Below are 24,716 nucleotides of genomic sequence, written 5' to 3' on the forward strand. Positions count from 1 at the left end.
GGATTGAGTGAGTTTTCACCAACAGTGGATGAGTTGCCTAGACTGTGGGCTCTTAAAAAGCACTGTGAGTCTCAGTCTTCTCTCCCTCTCCCTCTCCCTCTCCCTCTCCCTCTCCCTCTCCCTCTCCCTCTCCCTCTTCCTCTCCCTCTCCCTCTCTTTCTCTCCCTCTCCCTCTCTCCCTCTCCCTCTCCCTCTCCCTCTCTCCCTCTCCCTCTCCCTCTCCCTCTCCCTCTCTTTCTCTCCCTCTCTTTCTCTCCCTCTCTTTCTCTCCCTCTCTTTCTCTCCCTCTCTTTCTCTCTCTCCTTCTCTCTCCCTCTCTTTCTATCTCTCCTTCTCTCTCTCCCTCTTCTTCCCTCTCTCTCCCTTCCCTCTCCTTCTCTCTCTCCTTCTCCCTCTCCTTCTCTCTCTCCCTCTTCTTCTCCCTCTCTTCCTCTCTCTCTCTCTCTCTTACCCTCCTCCTCCCCCTCCTCTCTCTCTCTCCTTCCCTCCCCTCTCAGAAGAGGTCTCTCTACATAGTCCTGGCTGTCCTGGAACTCTGTAGGGTGTCCAGGCTGGAATCAAACTCACAAAGATCTGCCTGCCCCTGCCTGGAATTAAAGTGCTGGGATTAAAGATGTGCCCCACCATCCTCAGCCCTTAGTTTCTAAACTACTGAGAAAGTATACAAACTGTGTCTCTTCTTGCTATAATTAATTTTACTTCATTGTTTCTGCTTTAAAATGCTTAAGACCAGGCTGGGCAGGGTCTGCTCAGCAGCAGAGGGTGGTAAGTTTAGTTCCCAGGGCTCAGCTCACTCCAGGCAACAACAAACCTAAACTCAAAGAGCAAACAACAGTTAATTAATTGTTTCAAATTTCCCTCCAGAGTCTTCCACAGCTTTACTCACTCCCAGTCAGTTATTAATAGGAAACATGCATCATTTGTTTTTATAGTTGTAAAGGGAATTTTCCCAAGTCCTGTGTGAGCATGCACAGATACCTGAGTGGGAAGCTGGAATCTTGATGTGGGGAGCAGGTAATAAAACCCCGGTTGAGATACCTGCCTGTCCTGCCTGTCCTTGTTGATGAGAGGTTCACATGCATTCCAGACTCCTATCCAAAACATTAAGACAAAAACCTTCCTGCTTATTGTAGAGAATGCAGTAGGGATAGCTGTAAAGGAGGGCTTTGATGATTTCAGGGAGGAGCATTTGAATCAGGGCTGCCTGAGCCCAAAGCATCCTGAGCACCTCTGTGTTTCTCAGCTTCTCTGTACAGGGACCAGCAGCCCTCCAGCCAGCCCAGACACTTTCAGGATCCCCTTTCAGCCTCTTAGGATCCCCCTCCACCTGAAGTCCCAGTGATACCCTTAAGTTCTCCTTGGATTCCTGAGGTTGGTAGAGCTAGTAAGAGGAGCTCATCTGGCTTGGGATCTTCAAAGTAAACTCAGAAGTCTCAGGCAGAGAGAAGATGCTGCTGTCCAGGAACCTCAGAGCCCTAGCTGCGATCCACCTGTGGATAGTGTACCTGCTCCTGGAGGATTTACTGGGCACCTGCGCAGGTGAGCACTGAACAGGAAGAGGGACCTTGCTGTGTCTCTGTGCTGTTGAGTGTAGCATGAGTGAACTTGGTGTGTATGTATGTGTGTGTGTGTCTTTGTGTGTGTGTGTTTGGTGTGTGTGTGTGGTGTATGTGTCTGTGTAGTATGTGTCTGTCTTTCTCTATGTCTATGTATGTCTCTGTGTTTGTGTGTGTGTAAATGTATGTATATATATATATATATGTGTGTGTGTGTGTATGTATATATGTACATATATACATATATATGTGTGTCTGTATGTGTTGTGTATATGTGTTTCTATGTGTCTATGTCTCTTTATGTATGTCTGTGTTATATATGTGTGTGTATTTCTGTGTATATTTCTGTGTGATAAGTGTTTGTGTGTGTCTCTGTATGTGCCTGTGTGTGTTATATGTGTGTGTGTATATATCTGTGTTTTGTCTGTATGTGTTGTATGTGTGTTGTGTGTGTGATGTGTGTGATGTGTGTATGTCTGTGTGTGTTGTGTGTGTTTCTATGTGTCTGTGTATTGCTTGTGTGTATTATCTAGTTAAGTGTCTAGAAAAATGCATCTCTGCATCTGGGGAAACTTTTGTGTCTAAAGGACTCTGTGACTTTGGGAGGAAGTGCCCTTGGCTGTTCTAGTATAGTAGTATAACCATAGACTCCCGTGAACTTGGTGGGGCAGGATGATCAATGGTTATCCAGAGCTGGTGGCCTCAAGCTTTCACTGAGGTCAGGAAGCATATGCTACACAGGGATAGTATGTTTCCGTGGCAACAAGAACAAATCCAGTGTCTGTGAGAAGGTACAAGGAAAGGTGCATTGAGTGTTCAGCTTGGTAGCAGGCATGGTTGAGGGTTTTCAGAGTCCAAATCCTGAGACAATACAGAGAAGGCAATGATTATCTTAGGGACTCCTTATAGCCTGAGGTCTGGGTATAAAATCTTCAGGGTCTTTAGAATCTCTGCAGGAGAAAGTGAGTGTGGTAGTGGTAGCAAGGGTGTGTGTTTGACCTGAAGCAGAGTGAATCAGCATCTCCAACAGGAAGATGCAGAGTGGGAGAATGGGTGATGAGAAAGAAAGAAGACAAACCGTAGCTGGAACCAGGAGGTTTTACATAACTGATCCTTGTGCCAAGCAAGATTTTTGAAGTGCTGCATCATATACACCAAGCACAGATGGGACAACAACCAAGGGAAACAACAGTGTTGGTAAAAAGCATGGAAATCTCAGACCCAGATGATATAAGACAAGAACCACACTCCATGTAGGAGTCTGGTTCCCAGAGACTGCAACCTTGACTCTTTCGTGGGCATATCTCCAGGCTCAGACCAGCCTTGCCAAATCTGATCTTGAACAAGAATGCATAACCAAAATCATTTTTTTGTTTGTTTGGTTGGTTTTTTTTTCCTTTCATAGAAGCCAGGTATTTTAAAATAAACCTTGATTTGACAAACATTAAAGCCAAGTTTTTTGGAATTATTGATATTAGACCTCAGAAACTTTAATATCATATTACCTTTGTCTTTTCACAATTTTTGTATACTTTAAACAACATGCTCAGACCTTTATAACTCATAAGAAGTTTTTATTTATCTATTTTTTAAACAAATCAATCTTAACCTTTATATATAAATTCTTATTTATTAAAATAATATTTTTATAACTTTTACTCAAAGCAGTTTTATCTTTTATCCTTATTTTTACCATTGAATGCCTTATAGTAATATTAGTATATTTTCACATTTAAACTTTAAGGTAGAAATTCTAATGTTTATTTAGTAGTTGATTAACCTTGAAGATGAGGTAGAAGCCCTGTGTTGAACCTTTAAAACCTCATTTGATGACTAGTTTGTATTTAAAGAGATACTAGAGGTCAAAAATAACTTTTTTTTTAATGATCACATATAGATATATCATGTTTAAAGGCACAGACTCCAGTTAGTTTCATCTAAAGCAACTTTTCACTGGGAAAGTGTGCCCTGGAGTAGAAGTAATCACCTCTTTTAGACCCTGCAGAGCAACCTCAGTGGCTCTTCAATAGCAGCAGCAATAACTGTCATTTGATTTTGTTGTTGTCAAATTCAAAGACTTAGCTCTCTTTGTTAGTATTATTAATCCTGAAGATGCAAGAAAAAAAAAAAAGATCACTGATCCAAATCCTCACAGCCAAATTAATTAAAGCAAGCTTTTCTATTTGTGAACATGGGCTCTCCCTTCCTAAAGGCATGGTTCAATAGATCAGGCTTGGACATGAGTAAAATAATGGTTTTTATAGTTCAGGAGGTGTGGCCTCCATAGACTCATATGTTTGAACAAGCCTAGGGGGGCAAGGAGTGGGATGTGATGGTTTGTACATGCTTGGGCCAGGGAGTGACATTATTAGGAGGTGTAGCCTTGTTGGAGTAAGTATGCCACAGTGGGCATGGCTACCCTCGTCCTAGCTACCTGGAAGTCAGTGTTCTGCTAGCAGCCTTCAGATATAGAACTCTCAGCTCCTCCTGAACTATTCCTGCCTGGATGCTGCCATGTTCCCACCTTGATGATAATGTATTGGGACTCAGACTTACAGGAGCAGAGCATAAGAATAACAAGTCAAGTGGGTTTAACAACCTTCTGAAACAAAGACATGGTTACAAAATACTCATAACAAAGGTAGTAACAATGGTGATCATAACAAGGTACAAGGTAGTAAGTAACAAGGTTATCATAACAAGATAGGCATGTAAGGTAGTAACAAGGTGGTCATAACAACAGGTGGTCATAATAAAATGTCATTGCAAGATGGTTATAATAACCTTTAGAAACAAAGGCACAGTTGCAATTTCCTGAAATAGGCAGCACAGAACCATTTGTAGATAAGCTTATAGGTGGGACATAGCCCAATATATGAGAGAGAGTTAATTATAAACAGGAATGAACATAGTATATCATTACTATAAGATGGCTTTTTAGAATAAGATGAAGGCAAGCTGGTTCGTCATATAAAAACTGATCAAAATTAAAACAAAACATTAAAATAACAACATAAACATATTTTTAGCTCAGGGAAGCTGTACCCAGGATTATAGTCAAGAAAGCCATGGTTTTTAAGAGATGAAGACTAGAGGCTCTTCTAACAACAGGAACCATTTTCTTATCCCTGTCAGGGGGACAAATGGCTATCTGTGATGCTTATCAGCATACCAAAGCCCATGCTGGCCTCCAGGCTTCCTCAGTTTCATGAGTGCCTATTACACATTTCAGAGTCCATGCTAGCATCCCAGCTCTTCTCAGCTCTTCTCAGTTCTGTCCCTATCCTAAACTTCTCAAGCTCGTGGCCTTTCCTCCCAACTACTCATTCTCCTTATAACCCTACTATTTTGACTTTGCGTCCTCTTTTGCCCACATTCTCTTTGTCTTCAGCTCTCTGGCCCCTCATCCCCCCTCTTTCTGCTCTCCACTACTCTCCCTCTCTCTGTGCATCCCCCTTTCTGCTCTGCTTCTCTCATAGCCAAGTTCAGTCTGTTGGCCATGTTCAGTCTACTCTCCATCTCCCTATTCTGGCTGTTGACTCTCAAATATCTATAATAAAAACCTTCCCCATTAACCATACCATGAAACAGTCATGTTGACAGTTTGTGCATCTGGTGCCAAAACGGAGGATGGGTTTCAATGTGCCCTTTTCCAAGGGGCTTGACCTCTCCTAACTGGAACCAAACTGCTGATTTAATTCTTCTAAAGTATGGATCAGTTGTTTTTGAAGGCTTCTGACATCCACCATACTAGACTATAAATTCTATAATTTGCCTATTTAGCTGGTTCTCCCCTCCAGCAGCTCTCTCCTGGCACTTGAGTGTCACTTCAGAATTGCCTGTTATGTTTCTGTCTCCTGCTCCTTCTTCCTCAGCTCCCTCATGGAGCTTTCTCTGTCTCTATAAAAAATCACAGTGGTGTGCTAAGCAACTTTTCTCATCCTACTGGGCTCCTGTAGAGTGGAAAATGATGCCTCTCCTTTATGCTTTGGGACATTTCTCTCTGATAAAGTCTCTTAGTCCACTTGGGGGACATCCTTGGATTGAAATCCCTGTCACCAGAACACTTACCCTTCTCTCTCCCATCTTTGATCTCCCTCCCAACATGCCTCAGGTTTTTATGGAGGTTATTGGAATCGTCCCTCTGGCTGAGTTCCTGTTTATGACCTTTCTCACCTCCTTTTAGCTGATGGACTTGGGAGGATCCTGGAATGAAAATGTGTATCTTAATCAGGGTTTGTATTCCTGCACAAAACATCATGACCAAGAAGCAAGTTGGGGAGGAAAGGGTTTATTCCGCTTATACTTCCACTTTGTTGTTCATCACCAAAGGAAGTCAGGAAAGGAACTTACACAGGGCAGGAACCTGGAGGCAGGAGCTGATACAGAGGCCATGGAGGGGCGCTGCTTACTGCATTGCTTCCCCTGGCTTGCTCAGCTTTCTTTCTTTTTTTAATTTTATTTTAATTAGGTATTTTCTTCATTTACATTTCTAATGCTACCCCAAAAGTCCCCCATACCCTCCCCCCCCACTCCCCTACCCCAACCCCACTCCCACTTCTTGGCCCTGGCGTTCCCCTGTACTGAGGCATATAAAGTTTGCAAGACCAATGGGCCTCTCTTTCCACTGATGGCCGACTAGGCCATCTTCTGATACATATGCAGCTAGAGACACGAGCTCGGGGGGTGGGGGTGGGGTACTGGTTAGTTCATAATGTTGTTCCACCTATAGGGTTGCAGACCCCTTTAGCTCCTTGGGTACTTTCTCTATAGCTGTCTCTTGTGAGGCTATGCCGGGGCCTAGCAAACACAGAAGTGGATGCTCACAGTCGCCTATTGGATGGATCACAGGGTCCTCAGCTTGCTTTCTTATAGAGCCCAGGACTACCAGCCCAGGGATGGCACCACCCCAATGAGCTGGACCCTCCCCTCTTGATCACTGGATCTCATAGAGGCATTTCCTCAAGGGAAGCTCCTTTCTCTATGATAAGTCGAGCTGTGTCAAGTTGACACACAAAACCAGCCAGTACGTGTGTGTGTGTGTGTGTGTGTGTAGCAGAAGATAAAGTTAAGTGGGTTAGGGAGAAAGAAGTTCTTAGGTGTACATTTGAAAATTTTAGACCCATGATCTTGGTAGTTTAAGATGGAGAATCCCAAAACCAGGGAAAGAAGAGATTCTACCCTCAGTAACAAGCAGGTAGGGAAACAGGATATTGATTGACAGGTATTTATCTGGAGTCCTTTTGACCCATGAGAGGTAAATTCAAATTGATTCTCTGAAGCTTACAAGAATTTATTAAGCTTACAAAATAGATAACTTTTAGACATGTTAGCATTACCACTGCAGTCTGTACTAAAACCCACATATTCACACCTTTGTGTCATCATAGAGCTTAGAAAACACTTATGGGTTAAGAGAAAGTGAACACGTTTTAAGGCAATCTCAGGGAAGACAGAAACCTTCTGTGGAGCAGAAGGGGCAAAAGCTCCATTGATCTTGATCATTAGTATGACCACAAACCATGAAAGAGGGATTCCTTCCCTCTATCCAGAAGACAGGGTGTATATAAAATTAGTACACTGAGAGGTCCCTTTTAGGTATATATTTAAAAGACAAACAAAGTAATTTTAAAATCTTGAGTTTGTGACTATACTAGTGAATCATAAAGTTGAAGGTTTTTAGCAGAGTTAGACTAATAACTTATCAGAGCTCCATTGATTAATGTTAAAACTCTGAACGTTTGAAGTCTTAATACAACAGCAGCATAGGAAGGAGAACAAATCTGAGCATTTTTTTTATTTCTTTTATATACCTTAAATCACTTTCTTATCACCATTTAAGCTTTCACATCCTCCAACCTTTATAACCTACACCGACCAACCTTAAAATACGTTCTTAAACCCTAAAACACTTTCTTAGCTCCTTTCAACTTAAGCTTCTGTATCCTCGGATCTTACATGAACCTTATACATTTTTCCTAATTATTTACCACGAGACCCAGGTGGTTGATTACACAGGGAGCAACCACTGTAAAATGAGTTTCTTTAGATGAAGGAATAGTAAAAGGTTCCTTTGAAACTTGTTTTCCGAGTCTGGTACCAAGGTAGTTTGTGTCTAGATTTAGTCATAGCAGTTTCAGGACAATGAGGCTATGGATCAGCTTTTCACATGAAGAGAAGTGAGAAGGCATCTGAAACCTTGGTCTCTGATATTAAACTGATAAATCTTTCACAAATATGATCTTCAGATCCACAAGAGACCTGAGAAAGATAAATTTCACTTGAATAAGCAGGAAGTGCAGACCAAGCACCTTCCAAGTCTTATTAAAAAGACAAAGGCTTGCCAACTACCTTACCCAAGGTGGTGAGCATCCATCTTTAGCTGCCAGGCCCTGAAGATTTGACAGACTTTTCTCTGAAGCAGAAATCTTGAAGGACTGTCATACCTTTGTCTAGGCAAAGTAAGGAGATCAACTTTCCAGTGTCCTGCCTGTCCACAGTTTGGACAGTATGCTATCAGCAGTAGAGATAAGGGCAATTATAGTCCAGTGGCCAGCTTTGCCACATTCAAAGCAAGCTCCAGGTGGAGGTTCTTCTGTGCCCATCAACTTCTCAGGAGGAGGGGATACTGCCAAGAGCTGATATGTCTATCATGAAAACCTTTTTTATTAAACACTTTAAATGCCATATTCTGCAGATATAGACAGACTTTGCTTGTTTCTAGTTATTTACTTTGAAACCATATATAGGAGACTTAATAAGGCTTGTTCCTGTAATGATTGCTTCAGTTCTTAGCATAACTACAAATATATTTCTGAACACATGAAAGTATTTATAATATTTATAAGGTAACTGACTATTAAGTTTCATTTCTTAATTATCCTTAAGAGTTTATCATCATTTAGTAACTTTCAGAAAGACTAGAACTTTACATTACATCCCTGTTAGGTTTAACCATTTTGAATTGAAACCTTTCTAGTATCAAAATAAAATTTTTAATTGTAGTTACAGTCCATAGAGATACTAGCAGCTTTACTGACCCTACTATACCACACCATTAGAGGCCATTATAATCTTCTGCATGGTTTAGTTTATCCAAAGAGTTAAATCTTAAACGACAAAGAAGCTATATAAATATTTCTGTGAACCTCATTAGACTTTAGAAGTTTATAGATATTAATTGTTAGACATACCTTATTCATCAAACATATGTTGTTACTTATTTATTTTTCTAGCAGCTTGGTGTTGAGCAATTAGAAAAGACATAAGTAACTAGACATGCATCTTAAATTAGCTTTTGTTAATCTGAATAGACCTTTATAACCATGAAATTTCATCATCATATACAGTATATTCTAAGCCAGAGTTCAATCACATATACAGCATGTTATAGCAAATATAACTTTGAATTTCTACCACCATACAAAAACCCATACCAATCTAAAACATTTAATACTTGCTGTTGCTTTCCTAGTCTAAAAGGAAATACAATAAGAGAGTTCATCAGGACTAAGAAGTTTTACAATTGTTGCCTTAAACTATGTGGTCATACGATGGTGAAATCACATGGCAGGTTGCAAGCCATGTGGCCGACATGGTTGCTACTTAAAAATATTTAGTGTGTGTGTGTGTGTGTGTGTGTGTGTGTGTGTGTTTGTGTGTGTGAGAGAGGGGGTGGGAAGGAATCCAAGTTACATGCACCTACAGAATTAAATCCCAGTTACAAACATATATAAAGTTGAATTTGTATTACATACACACATACATACATGCACATATATATGTGCCTTAAACAAGAGTCAAATCATGTATATGCTTATGAATATAGATTTTAATTATAAGCTTTTTGTTATATAAATTTAAAGCTAAATATTGTTGCATATTATATAGATTTTAAACAATACCCAATGAGCATTTTTCAAATCCTTATAAAAGAGTTTACAGCATAATCTTAAGATTTTTTTTTTAAAGGGAAGATTGCAATAAGATTGAGATTTAAAAAAAAAAAGAGTGGGGAAGTAGAACCTTAAGCATAGAGCAGAGCAAGTTTAGGAATAAGATGCTTCAAAATCACGTGTCCGTGGTAGTGAGTATTTGGAAATCAGATGTGCCAATTTCTGGCCTTTTAATGGGGCCAAGTTGTTGCAATAAATCCTGAGTTCATGAAGGAACAGAGCATGATTATCTTCGAGCAGGCTGGCTGTAGAAAGCCAGGAGGCAGGAGAGCATGTGGCCCACATGGGCAGGCTACAGGAGCCAGAGCCGTGTGGAGGACATGGTAGACTCTAGAATGAATCAAATTCGCAGACAAATGATCCATACTTATCTCGGGAATGGCTAGATTAGCAGCTCGGTTTGGAGCAGCCTGCAGAGGGAACAGGGCCGTGTGCTGACTGTGCAGCAGTTTCTGCTCCTATCTAGCTCTGACTTGTTGCAAACTTACAGGGAAGACATTTACAGAGTGTGGGTAGGGAAACCTACAGAAACAAACAGGGCTTGGAGTAAGGAAAAAGGAATAAAGACAGGAGAACTTTTTTCATGTTTCTCCCCCCCCCCCCCCCTGATTGCTTGGGTGGCATCCTGAAGCCAGATTCGGTAAGTTTGGAATCTAGGCCTTTCAAGAAACATTTCCAATGAATGGAGGTACGGAGGAATCCCAAGCTTGGGTCTGAGATGTCCCAGGAACTGAAGAGACACAAGCCATTCAGATGACTTGTCATTGGACAGTAAACAGTCCTAAAAGCACAAGCAGACATGACTCACCTGGTACCACGATTTCCTAGAGAAGCCAAGTGGGAGAGAAACTGTACTGGAGAAACAGAGCCTCGACGCAGTCCAGAGAAGCACTTAAACTGAGTAAGAGAGAGAACTCACAAGTTGTCAGTGTTAGATGGAATGCCTAGCGATCAGTGGACCAGAATGAAGATCTGTTGTGGGTGCAGTGGGCAGGTAGGATTCCAGTGAGAATAGACACCATGAGAGGCCCCCTGAGGTGTTGGTACCGTGTTATGAAATATAATGTGCCGAGGGGGTACTTTTGGTGATGTGAGCCAAGGTGCTCTTCTAAGAAATTATACCATGCAACAGATCTGGTGTAAAGGAGTCCAATGGGGGAGGAGAGGGGAGTGAGGAACTGGGGAACAGGTAGAGGCAGAAAGAGAGCCATGCGGACAGGGAGACCAGAGCAGAGAACAGAGTGGTACACAAGGAATAGAGAGAGGAAATGCCAGGAACAGGGGGAGGGAGGGGGAGGGGGAGGGGGAGGGGGAGGGAGAGGGAGAGGGAGGGGGAAGGAGGGGGAGGGGGAGGGGGAGGGAGGGGGGAGGGGGAGAGAAAGAGAGATCTGGGATGTCTGGGGCCCTTGGAACATTGCACACACCTGGCACACCTGGCTGAACCTGGTGAGGATGTAAGCAGCTGCTAGGACTCCAAGGGCAGGCCAGTGGAATAGTTTGTGTATGCTAACAGGTGAGGTGGCATGACTGAGAATGGCTGCCATAGGCTCATAGATTTGAATGTTGGGTCACCAGAGAGTGGCACTATTTGAAAGGATTAGGAGGTATGGCCTTGCTGAAGGGAGTTTGTGAGGGTGGACCTTGAAGTTTCAAAAGGCCCAAGCTAGATGCAGTCACTCTCTCCCTCCCTTCCTCCCTTCCTCTCCCTTTCCCTCTCCCTCTCCCCCCATGCCCCCTGCCTAAGGACCTGGATGTAGAATTCTCAACTCCAGCATCACGTCTGCCTGCTTCATGCCATGCTTCCTGCCATGATACAATGCACTAACTCAAAAACTGTAAGTAAGCCCCACTTAAATGCTTTCCGTTATAAGAGTTGCCACGGTCAACAGATGGTGGTGATTCATTCCTTTAATTGCAGCGCTTGGGAGGCAGAGATAGGAGAATCTGCATTTGAGACCAGCCAGGGCTACACGGTGAGTTCCAGTACAGCCAGGGCTAAACAGAGAAACCCTGACTGAATAAACAAATTTAAAAAAAAAAAAAGAGTTGCCATAGTCATGATGTTTTTTTCACAGCACTAGAATAATGACTAAGGTAACAGGTATACTTAATTTGCTCCCATATGCTTGCATGTAACTTGCATTCAACTCTTGTTTTGAAAATAGATCTGCTACAGCATACTGTATATGTAACTTGTTTCAACTCTTGTTTAGAGGGTGACAACCAAAGACTGGTGGCTTCTGCTCCCTACCAAGATATTGAGATCACTCTGGAGAAGCCTAGAGTACAGGCGGTAGCAGGTAAGTATTTGCCATTTTAATTGACGCCATTTGGATTATACTTTCTGCACCAGAGGGCAGCTACAGAATTCTTGTTTTTTCTTGACAGTAGAGGAGCAGAGGTCAAGTCAGCAGAGGCAAGACTTGGTCTTGGGAGATATTAGGGTTGTTTTTATTATATAATAATAGCATTTACCTATCTCGATTGTATGTTACTTTGCTGTGTTATCTGGCCCACCTGCCTGAGTTCCTCTGAGGCCAGAAACTGCAGTCTCTGGTATTTAGCACCTCATCATAAAAAAGAGGGGAAATAAGCAAAAAATTAATTGCTAGGGCTTGTTTCTCTCTTGCACAGAAGTTTTGCCTCTCACTTACCAGGTGGGAGGGATGTTTGGAGCAATAAACATTTATTGAACTAAGGGAAGAGAGTCACTCACAAAAGGAAAAACTTTTATAAAAACAAATATGCATATGTATGTATAAGTCCAGTCAATATTTTTTCTTCTGTTTTTGCACCCACAATGAATCATTAGTTCCCCTTATGACCTTTGCTTAATCATTTTACAACCTCATGGAAGTGTTCTAAGTTGTAAATGCCTGTTTTCTATGTCAGAAGCATTATCTCACTACACTTGAAGACTGGTAGCGTTCTAATTGCAGTTTTCATATCAGAGATGGATTTAATAGCAATCCTATATTATAAAGAGTTTAATAATTACTAGTATACAGGTCTGTACCTTCCACCTAGGCAGACCATCAGCCTGTCTGCTCCTTTAAGGCTATGGAAAGACCCCATAGCCTGAAAGACTCTCAGGAGATCTACTACATCCAAGGCCATAGGTAAGGGACCTTCCCAAAAAGATCACAGCAGCTGGGAGCCCCAAGGAGCCCAGTGTACTCAGGACGCATCTCCAACCCCACCCTGGCCTAGGCCTTCCACCTGGGCAGACCATCAGAGTGTCTGCTCCTCTGAAGACCCCATAGTCTGAAAGCCTCCCAAGAGGTCTGATACAGCCAGGGCCACAGGCCTCCCAGGAGACCTAAAGCAACCCAGGGACACAGGAGGCAGGTTCCAGACAGAGACACCCAGGCCAGTTAACACCAGAGATAACCTGACATCGAGAGGCAAGAGTACAGCCATAAACAACAGAAGCCAATATACTTTGGCACCATCAGAACTCAGTTCTCCCACCACAGCAAGCCCAGGATACACCAACACACCTGAAAACAAGGATAATGACCTAAAATCCTATTTCTTGAAGATAATAGAGGTTTGGTTTGGTTTGGTTTGGTTTTGGTTTTTCGAGACAGGCCTTCTCTGTGTAGTCCTGGCTGTCCTGAACTCACTCTGTAGACCAGGCTGGCCTCGAACTCAGAAATCCACCTGCCTCTACCTCCCAAGTACTGGGATTAAAGGGTTGCACCACCACCACCTGGCAATAATAGAGTCTTTTAAGGAGAATATAAAAAACTCACTGAAAGAAAAACAGGAAAACATAAGTAAACAGGAAGAAGCCCTTAAAGAGGAAACAAATAAATCCCTTAAAGAAAAAGAGGAAAACACAATCAAACAGATAAAGGAATTGAACAAAGTGGTCCAAGACCTTAAAATGAAAGTATAAAGAATAAAGAAAACACAAATGGAGGCAACTGGAAATGGAAAACCTGAGAGGTCAGGAACTACAGATCATCAAGAAAGAGAATACAAGAGATAGAAGAGAGAATCTCAGGCATAGAACATACCATAGAAAATATTGACACAAAAGTCAAAGAAAATTCAAAACATTAAAAGCTCCCAACCCAAAACTTCCAGGAAATGCAGGACACAATGAAATGACCAAGCCTAAGAATAATAGGAATAGAAAAGAGCAAAGATTCCCAGCTCAAAGGACCTGAAAACATCTTCAACAAAATCATAGAAGAAAACTTCCCCAACATAAAGAAAGAGACGGTCATAAATGTACAAGAAGTCTACAGAACATTGGACCTCTTCTCATCACATAATAATCAAAACACTAAATGCACAGAACAAAGAAGAATATTAAAAGGTTTTTAAGAGAAAAAAGGTCAAGTAACATATAAAGGCAGACCTATCAGATGTTTTGCCTGAGTGGACAGTTAAGAAGAATATAACTATAACCCAACAGACAATTGACAACACTCTTTCATTGGTTCGCCTTGCAATTCTTTGCTGGGCTTCAATGAAGCTGGTCTTCACTGACCACACTCTTGCATTGGATTGTCTTGATCTTCACTTGTCATGACTTCATAGAAACACACCAAAAAACTTCTGGGGGTATTCCACAGACTAGTGCCTATCAGTAGAGCCTCATGTTTTTTTCTGGATTGAGCTGCTGCTACTGATTCATGTTTGGTGTCTGCCAAGTGGACTGGACTGCTGACAACTAAGATTGGCATCACCCCAAAAAACTATTTCTAAACAGGTCCACAACCCCCATTTCCTATTAACTTTTCTTTCCCCCTATCTCTGGTGGGTAGTGGGCTAAAGGGAGATTGAAGCATTAAAGAACCATAACATAAGTAAGTTTTTTTTTTTAAATCTAAACCTATAGTCTTTAGTGTACAGGCAAGTTTTATGTCAACTATACACGGCCAGAGTTATCCAAAAGGAGGAAACCGAAATTGAGAAAACACTTCCATAAGATGCATCTGTAAGGATATTTTCCTAACAAGTGATTGATTGGGAGGACCAACTCACTGTGGAATGGGTGGAGCCATTCCTGTGCTGATGGGACTGAGTTCTATAAGAAAACTGACTGAGCAAGCCATAGGGAACAACCTAGGAAGCAGTACCCCTTTAGGCTCTCTGCATCAACTCATGCCTCTGGGATCCTGCTACGGGTGAGTTGCTGTCCTGAATTCTCCAGTGATAAACAGTGATATGGAAGTGTAAGACAAATAAGCCCTTTCTTCTCCAACTTGCTTTTTTGGTCCCAATGGGAGAGGGGGAAACCCTAACTAAGACATTTAGACATCAAAAAATGAAACATCGAAGGAAAACGTGGTCTTTAGAATACAGCTGCCCCATGTTTTACTCCTTTGTTCCCTCTCTTCCTATTTTTAATCTTTAATTAATTTATTTATTTGCTGTTTTTATGGAGTCCTCTATTTATTATTTATTTATTTATTTACACTCCAGATTCTATTCCACACACACATATCCTGGTCCACTCTCTTTGAGTACATCATCACTGTCTTCGGACACACAAGAAGACGGCATCAGATTCCATTATGGATGGTTGTGAGCTGCCATGTGGTCCCTGGGCATTGAACTCAGGACCTCTGGAAAAGCAGCCAGTGCTCTTAACCACTGAGTCATCTCTCCAGCCCTGCTTCAACTCTTTTTAATCTCTATATTTATCATTGCCCTACTCACTCCGGATGATTTCTCCCATATCCATGCCCTGTATCTGGGTGCCACTTGTAACATACCTGCAGGAATAAGAATCCCAAACAGTGGGGTGATGAGTGTGAGGACCAGGGATGAGAAATAAAGAAAATGGAAGATAGATAATGTCAAAGCTATAACTGATGCCTTGTGCCAATCAAGTTTATTAAGAAGTACATCTTATTCATTATTTGCCCGGTAAAACAGCCAAGGTCAGCAGAGAGTTAAGTCAGACAATGTTGGAGAAAAGAGCATGGGATACGCCAGACACAGTTGCCTTAGGACTGAAAATCATGGCACAGAGAGAAGAGTGCAGTCCCCAGAAACTGCAACCTCAACTCCTCAAGGCACTGGCTCAACCTTGCTACATCCACTCCTGGACAAGGACACAGAGCCAAACTTCCCTTTGTCCTTCCATCAGGGCCTCTAAGGAAGAATTGGGTCCACCTGGCTCTTCACAGTATTATATTGTCCATGGCTATCTCCCACCATGGAGATAAAGGGGAGTTATGACAAGTGAGGTTGGAGAGGGATGTGCAGAGGGGAAAGCTCTAGGCAGGTGTTGGCAGGAGGCAAATGGGAGTTAAGGGGGCAGCCTAATTGTTATGAATCCCATGGTTCATGTTCTGCAAGAGTTTAGATAAATTTGTTTAGATATTTGGAAAACTAAACCAATCAATCTCAGAAACCAGTGAACCCCAGTTTCATTTGCTCTGTGGCAAATTTTTGAAGTCTTACATGACTCTCTCTGACAGTTTCTCACTCTGTGGAAACCCTAGAGTCTGCCATTCTCCTGCCTCAGCCACCCAAGGGCACATGCCACCACATCCACCGATAGGTTAATTTTTAAAATTTGTTAATGTATTTTTATGTATATAGATGTATTGTCTATATGGTAGGCTGTGTAACACATGTGAGCAGTACCTTCAGAGGACAAACCTACAGGCTAATGTCTTCGAAATTTGATGTTTTTTTCATCTGTATGGATGCATTATCTATGTGCTTAGTCTGTATGACACATGCATGCAATGCCCTCAGAGGCCAGAAGAGGGCATCAGACTCCCTGGAACTGGAATTTCCAGATGGTTGTGAGCCACCATGTGGGTGCTAGGAAACAAATATCATTTTTCTTCAAAAGCACTCAGTGTTCTTAATCACAGAGCTATTTCTCCAGCCCTTAGGTTAATTTCTTAAATGTTTTAGAGCTTGACTTTTTTACTCTTAATTCTTTTATTATTATTATTACATGCATGCTGGTGTTCTGCCTGCATTTATGTCTGTGTGAGGGTGTGAGATCCCCTAGAACTGGAGTTACAGACATCTGTAAGCTGCCATATGGGTGCTGAGAATTGAACCCAGATCTTCTGTTCTTAACCACTGAGCCATCTTTTCAGCCCCTTAGTTCTTTTTTTTTTTTAATTTTTGTCTTCTTCTTCTTCTTCTTCTTCTTCTTCTTCTTCTTCTTCTTCTTCTTCTTCTTCTTCTTCTCCTTCTTCTCCTCCTCCTCCTCCTCCTCCTCCTCCTCCTCCTCCTCCTCCTCCTCCTCCTCCTCCTCCTCCTCCTCCTCTTCCTTCTCCTTCTTTACTTTTTGTTTATATGTTTGGGGGCATAGCTCATGCTCTTCATACCTACTGCCAAGGACCAATCTTGGCTCGGTCTGGGTTCCTGACAGAGGGGTCTTTAGGAGCAGGAAAAACAAACAACCAGAAATCAAATGTCAAATTGTGGGTTCAAGATCACAGCCTAGGTTCTGCTAAGATGACTTTCTCCTCTCCTCTCCTCTCCTCTCCTCTCCTCTCCTCTCCTCTCCTCTCCTCTCCTCAAGACAGCTTTCTTGCTATTCTTCTTGACACTAGTTTTCTGCCCTAGACAGCTCTCTCTGCTAGTAAAACTTTTAAAAGCTTTCTGGATAGCTCATGGGTTTTCTAACAAAAGTCAGAAAAGCTACTATAAAAACAATTCTGGCTCTTCCCAATCCTGTTAGAAAAATTCTAAAAGTCTCTCAACAAAACCAGAAAGCCAGAAAAATTCTAAAAGCTCTGCATTAGCTCTTCAGACAGCCTTCTCTGGATAGCTGCTAGAAAATATCCTAAAAGAGCTCTCTAAGTAATTCTGACCAAGTCAGAAATCCTGTTAGAAAAAACTCTTTAAGAGCTGTTTTCACTCTCCAGAGACCTCTAGACTGCTCAGCTCTTGCTAGAGAAAATTCTAAAAAAATAACTACCTGCTATCATCTCAAGCAGACCAAAAGCCCAGGTTTTTATTTATATATCAATTCAGTTATTTATTCCAGGTTCCCTTTTGATTATCCTAAGAATCAGTATCCCATGACCTCAGCTCCTTAATTCTTATTAAACAGCAAGCACACACTGTCTTTTATCCTTGCAAAAGAACTCAGAGATCTGCCTGCCTCTATTAAGCAAAGATGGTAAACTAGCTGGGTGAGACCCAGTCCTGAAATTACCATTTCTACAACACCTGGGCCTGGACTCAATGTGTCCCAGGCTGACCTTGAACTCAGGAATTTGCCTGCAAATGTTTCTGCCTGTCTTTGTATCTTTCTGATGAGCTGGCCCATAGTATAGCTGCCTCTGTTCCTTTAGACCTGTGAAGCTCCTTATACAATTCATATTGCATCCTTATATTTTTCATAGTTAAGAAATTATATATTTTTGAACTCATGCTTTTAGAGTTTTTTCCCCACAGCCTTAAGGGCTGTCCTGAAGGTCCCAGCCTTTACCGTTTTGCTGAGACATTATCTTCACCTTTACCTCATGAACTCATGCTGTCTCAGATTATCATGGAGTTATTAACCTTAACAGGGAGGACATTCCTTGGAGGAATGTGAAAATATATAATTATTATACAAACAATCCTTATGCCCAAGGCAGCTATTGACACTCATGGAGGCCCATGTCCTCTGGCCCTGTCTCAGGGGTAGGAACCATGTCATTCTGTTCCCACCAAGGCCATGCCAGACTCAGTAATCTACCTATAAGACACTGAGGCATAGAGTAGTCTGGTTTCAATCTTTCAAGGTAGAACTGATCATGGGAACCCATGAACCTGTCTCCTCAGAACCCCACACTCTGCGCTATGACCTCATGGCCTTGTCTCTGGAGGTGCCTGGGTTGCCCCAGTTCCTGACCCTGAGATACTTCGATGATGAGCCCTTCCTGCCCTATAAGAAAAACAGCAGCATAACAGACTCCCAGGAACCCAGGATCAAAGACCATCTGAGAGCTGAGACCTGGGGAAGAGAGACTGACGATCTTCAGGAAGAAGAGGAGCAACTCAAAGGGATGCTAGCTGAGATCACAGCCCAGAACGGCCAGAATACGGGTGAGTAGATGGTGCTCAGTGCATACAGATCCAGCACTGGTTCCTAAAGTCAGGGTTGGGGGAGGGTATGGCCAAGCTGATTGAACAAACTAGTGGTCTTTCCCTAAGAAGCACAAGATTCCCATACTTTGGTGGATCACAGGATCTACCCTCCTTGCCCTCAGCCCCACTGAGAGATTAAGTCCAGAGACAAAAAGATAACAGGTCATTGCCTGGGTGGGACAGATCTTCACATCCTCCAGGCAACCTTCGGCTGTGAGCTTCAAAGAAATGGAAGCACTAGAGGCTTCTGGAAACTGGGCTATGATGGGCAGAACTTCCTCACCTTTGACCAGAAGACTCTCACATGGACAGTGGATGGACCTTCCACCCAGAAGAACAAGACATTCTGGAAGACACGTGCACCCAGAGCTGATCTAGTTAAGACATTCTTGGATGACATATGTCCTGCTCAGCTCCAGAGATACCTTGCTTCCTTGAGAAATGGTCTGCTGAATACAGGTACTGACTGTCACCAGAGTTGGTTTCCAGAACCCAGGGGAACATTCCTGTGGCTAAGTGGCTCCTTCCATGGTATTTGTGTGTGTGGGGGGGGGTGGATTCTCATTTGTGTGTACAATGGTGGCACAGCCTAAGGTAATGCCTGGAAGTTGGGACACAGAGTCTTCTTAGTTTCCTCAGATCAGAAAGGAGGGGTTCCCATATGTTACCTAGATCTCAGACACAAGGGCCTCACATGCAGAATAAAGAGCACTCCCTTCTTTCCAACAACCCCCTGCTCTAGGATAGAGATTGTCCTGGAGGAGGGGAGAGCACTGGGTGGGACTGGGTGGGTTCAGAGCCATCCTCACTAGGAACTAAAATAGGAGAGGAGGATGCAACCCTGGAGCTGTGCTACAGATCAAACACAAGCTACCCCATATCACATAACCTGGTCAAGGTCCTCTTACTGTGACACAACTCACACTTTTAAAAGGTCAACCTGGGGCTGGAGAGATGACTCTGCAGGTAAGAGCTCTAGTTGCTCTTGCAGAGGACCCACGTTGAATTCACAGCACCCAGGTGGTGGCTTAAAACCATTTGTAACTCCAGTTCAAATTCAGTGCCCTCTGTTGACTTCCATGGGCACTAGGCATACACATGGTACACACAATTCATGCAGGCGAAATAGTCATACACATAAAACAAAGTAAATAAATATAAAATATTTAAAAGGCTATGTTTTCTTTTTAAATGGCTTTGTCTTTTAAAACAGAGTCTCATAGTGCCCATCATTCACACACACCCATCCCCGACCTCTACTTTCCTAGTGCTATAATGATAGGCATGTATCACCCAGTCTGGGATCTGAAAGGTGAAGTTTAAAGCTTTGGCCCAGTGACAGAAAATGAAAGGTTGCCCTGAGAAATCTGTGGAGGAAGAAAGACAAGAGGCAGACACTAGTCATCAGTCCTGGGTCAATTCCAGAATCAGGGCTACAGTCAGTTGACTCTACTTTGGGAGTCCCTCAATTGTCCCTTAAGGCTTGTAGAGCTGGCTTTAAAATAGAAATAAGAACATCCCACCCAGGTCAGATTGTAGCCCCTGTAATGTTGAGCCTCTGTCCTCTCAGTACCTGTTGCTCCCTGTGCCTGAATGAGGAACTGTTGACCCCTGAGAGCAGGGACATCATGTTCTTTCATCGTGGAACTCAGGGACTGACCCTAAAGAGCATCAGGAGCCAGTGGAACTGAGTCTCCATCTCCCACAATCCTACAGTCACTGGGAGCCTCTAGGGAGGGTAGATTGGAGGCAAATATCAACAGGGAGGTTCTTCTGGGCCACCCACCATGCTGAATTAGAAGGATCTTCACCTTCACTGACTCACTTCACCTTCTCCCAGGTTTCCCAAAGGTGATTGTGACCTTCAGGAACTATCCAGTGGGCAGGATCACACTGACATGCCGGGCTTTTCGTCTGTATACCCGTGTGGCCACCCTGACCTGGCTTCAGTATAGAAAGCCAGTACAGCAGAAAACCTTTGGATCTGAAACTATCCTGCCCAGTGGGGATGGCACCTACCAGGCCTGGGTGTCCATTCGGGTTCTTCCTGGACAGGAATCACAGTTCAGCTGCAACTTGAAGCACGGCAACCACAATATCAATGAACCTGCTGCCACTGAGGCCCCTGTCTATGGTGCGAGAAGAGAACAACCTCCCACCTCAGGTGTGGGAAGCAGGGTCGGGAAAAGCCTGTGGAGTGCAATGACTACAGCTCTCGTGGTGATCTCCTGGACATTAAGCCAGAAACTGATGGGGCCTCTACTCTGGTTCTGCTCTGGTGGCTTCTGCTCTTTTCTACAGTGTTGGTAGTTCAAACCCTTGCCTAGAGCAGCAAGAACACGCAGGAGGACAGCAAGAGACCAGGTGAACATTCCTGCGGGCTGTAGCAGAAGGTGGCAGGAGTGGTGAGAGGCCTTTTCTTCTTTTTGTAAATTGTACAGATAGAAAGGTAGTCACACAAGCACCATTTTACCACACTGGTGAATGGAGAGCCCTAAAGAGTTACCATACCGTACCCTAACCTGCCCTGCTGTTGGGAGGCACCGCCCCCTGGTGGAAGTGCAATGCTACTTCCGATGTGTTCTTATATATATTATGAAATACAGGGGCAAAGAAGCAGGCTAGACATCCACAACAAAGTACGAGTTGTGGCAAACTACACATGCCCCTGCCTCTTCACCAAATACATAGAAAACAAACAGCCAAACAAGACAGAGGAAAAACTGAGAGTCCAAGAGATGATCGAGAGTCATTTTACCAGATGATGATAACTATTCCAGTTTTATCTTGATTCAAACACGGGAATTTCTCCTCAAAAGATATCCATGAAGCATCTGGGGGAGATAGTGTGTGTGTGTGTGTGTGTGTGTGTGTGTGTGTGTGTGTGTGTGTGTACACGTACACAAACACACATATATAAGCATTTAAAAGATTTTGAAGATATCTTATTCTCTATGGTCTCTTTAAATACATACTAATAATCAAAAGGATTCTTAGTATCCCGAGATACAGGATTTCTGCTCTGTCTTCTAAATTAAACTACTATTCTTCTGCCTTCATTGTGCCAGCCTAAAATGATCACAGCAAAACTTGTTAAATGTTAATATGCCTCCACAATAAAAGAAGAACAAGTTATCCCAACCAATTTTATTTTTAAAATAAAATATAAATTAAAATTAGAAATTATATTACTATAATGGTTTTAAAAAATAAAAATGTTACAAAAATAAAGATATATAGTATAAAAATAATAAAATGTTATAAAAATATTAAAATTTATTTTAGTAAAGTTTATGCATGAAGATTAAATGGATATATGGTTACAGAATAAAACACTGAAATATTTTTATAAGTTATGAGTAAGTAGTTTAATGTATATAAAGGATAAAACTTAAAAATATTACTTATGAAATTATAGTTTTTAAGGTCTATGATTAACAATTATTTTAAATATGGATATAATGTATGTCAAATCAAGGTTCATTTTCAAATATCTGGCAGAACCCCCAGTAGAGAGATAAGGACACCAACCCACCCATAAAACTTTTGACCCAAAATATGTCCTATCCAAAAGAAATATAGGTGCGAAGATGGAGCAGAGACTGAAGGAATAGTCAACCAATAACTGGACCAACTCGAGACCTTTCCCATGGGCAAGCACCAATTCCTGACATTATTAATGATACTCTGTAATGCTTGCAGACAGGAGCCTAGCATAACTATCCTTAGAGAGGCTCCACCCAGAAGCTGACCAAAACAGATGCAGACACCCACAGCCAAACATTGTACAGAGGTCTGGGACTCTCATAGAAGAGTTGGGGGAAAGAATTGAAGGCACTGAAGGGGATAGGAACTCCACAGGAAGATCAATAGAGTAAAAAACCTAGACCCTTGGGCTTTTATAGACAGAACGACCAACCAAAGAGCATACATGGGCTGGACCTAGGTCTTCAGCACATATGTAGCAAATGTGCAGCTCAGTCTCTGTGGCTACCTTGTCTGGCCTCAATGGGAGAGGATGTGTCTAACCCTGCAGATACTTGATGTGCCAGGGTAGGAGGATACCTAGTGGGGATCCCACACTCTCAGGGGTAAAGGAGAGGACAGGGAAGAGGGACTCTGTGGGAGAGGGCATTCTGAGGCAGGACCAGGTTTGGGGATGTAAAAAAAATATCTGGCTTTTAAAATATTGGATAGTAGTTACAGATACCAGAATGAGATAACTGATTTTCTCCAGTGGCTCTCCATCTGTGGTTCACAACCCCCAGATATCTTGCATATCAGATATTTACACTATTTTTCATAACAGTATCAAAATTGCCATTATGACATAGCAACAGCTTGTTGTGGAGTCACCACAACTTGGTAAACTGTACTAAATGGTAGCAGCATTACAGAGTTTGAGAACCACTGTTTTAGATGTTTCCAATGTGGGGACTGCACTGCTCTTTTTAACTGTCCTGGGATATCACCCATCATTCCTGTTTGTCATTGGTAGGTCAGTACAGATGTGACCTGCTAGGCCTATGACTTTGGGGGTATAGTAAGGGTTAGCGAAACATTACCAATTCATCCATCACTTGAGTTTTCCAGTCTCTAATCATGCACAAGTTAACTCATTGGATGGATATTTTTCAGTATGCAGTCAGAATATGGTGCCCTGGTTTCAGAGTGGGATTCTTCCTTCAGTGGCATATCCAGGGTTCTAAAGAAAACTCTGTATCTCTGAATGAAAAAAAAAACTTGAGGAACTGGTCAACTGGTCAACCAGGTCTGAATGAAAATGACTTTCTAGGACCCCCTCATTTTCCACATCTTGATACAGTGTTGTCTTTGTTAGGGTTTTAATGCTGTGAACAGATACCATGACCAAGGCAAGTCTTATTAAAAAACAACATTTAATTGGGGCTGGCTTACAGGTTCAGAGGTTCAGTCCATTATCATCAAGATGGGAGCATGGCAGTATCCAGGCAGGCATGATGCAGGAGGAGCTGAGAGTTCTATGTCTTTGACCAAAAGCTGCTAGTGAAAGACTGATTTCCAGGCAACTGGGGTGAGAGTCTTAAGCCCACACCCACAGTGACACACCTATTCCAACCAGGTCACACCTATTCCATCAAGGCCACACCTCCAGATGGTGCCACTCCCTGGTCCAAGAACATACAAACCATCAAAAGTGTCTTCCAGACCACACCCTTTTATGTGTCTCCTGAGGGAAAGATTCAACCAGACTTTTGGCTATTAGTCCCAGGTAATGTGAGCATTTGGGGGCATTTGAAGAAAATGAGCAACTATGATACAGATCTTGTTTTATGTTTGGCCTCACTACCTATGTTAACTCTTCATGTATGTTACTAACTGGGAGTCCCTCTGCTGACGAGAATAGGGGACACTTCAAAATGACTTGCATCAATTTGTATCTCCTCTAATTCTGTAAACTCCACCCCTCTGCTCGTAACAGCCTCTCTTGCTTCCACAGCCTTCCCTGGCTGAAGCCATGTTGTCTCCCCTAGAAAAGGTGCATGAATGTTCTGTGAATGACCTTGAGGCAAGGCCCCTTGGAGTTTTTTTCCATTAGGCAAGGACCAGTGAAAAAGATAACCAGGACAACTTCATCAGTCCTTTGGAGATGAAGCTATGATTTCTATTTTTTCAAAAAGTTAAGTAAAGACACGAGTGACTAAGACCTTTCTTTTTTCTTTTTTTTTTAATTGGCCATTTTATTTATTTACATTCCAAATGTTGTCCCCCTTCCTAGTCTCCCCTCTGCAGACCCCCCTATCCCATTCCCCCTGCCTCTATGAGTGTGCTTCCCTCCTTACCACCCACTCCCACCTCACCACCCTAGCATCCCCCTCCTTGGGGCATCAAACCTTCACAGGACCAAGGGCCTCTCCCCACTTTGGTGCCAGATAAGGCCATCCTCTGCTACATATGCAGCTGGAGCCATGGATCCCTCCATGTGTACTCTTGTTGGTGGTTTAGACTAAGACCTTCAAAGAGGATCCCTTACTAGATGGTCTCAAAATGGATAGAAATATATGAGGCCAAAGAAAGGGGCTTGGAAACATAAGCTACTTCTTCTGAGGATCTAAGCATGCCAATACATTGAAGAGAGTGAAAGCTCAAAACT

At 42.6% G+C, this 24,716-nt stretch overlaps 1 protein-coding gene across 3 annotated transcripts; it reads left to right on the forward strand.

Moving 5' to 3' along the window:
• Positions 1-1,063: 1,063 nt before the first annotated feature.
• Mill1 (MHC I like leukocyte 1) lies at positions 1,064-21,931 on the forward strand. Of its 3 annotated transcripts, none has more exons than NM_153749.4 (5): positions 1,186-1,539; positions 11,725-11,811; positions 18,278-18,541; positions 18,767-19,042; positions 20,424-21,931. In NM_153749.4, the coding sequence occupies exons 1-5, from the start codon at positions 1,449-1,451 to the stop codon at positions 20,891-20,893; spliced, it is 1,188 nt and encodes a 395-aa protein (NP_715630.3). In that variant the 5' UTR covers positions 1,186-1,448; the 3' UTR covers positions 20,894-21,931. The 3 variants fall into 3 exon arrangements, with proteins under 3 accessions (XP_006540077.1, NP_715630.3, XP_006540076.1); XM_006540013.2 differs by lacking the exon at positions 1,186-1,539 and adding an exon at positions 10,892-11,346 and having other exon boundaries at positions 20,424-21,649; XM_006540014.2 differs by lacking the exon at positions 20,424-21,931 and having other exon boundaries at positions 1,064-1,539; positions 18,784-18,834.
• Positions 21,932-24,716: the final 2,785 nt, after the last annotated feature.

The sequence above is a fragment of the Mus musculus genome, chromosome 7 (assembly GCF_000001635.26).
Source record: "Mus musculus strain C57BL/6J chromosome 7, GRCm38.p6 C57BL/6J".
In the NCBI taxonomy this organism is placed as follows: domain Eukaryota; kingdom Metazoa; phylum Chordata; class Mammalia; order Rodentia; family Muridae; genus Mus; species Mus musculus.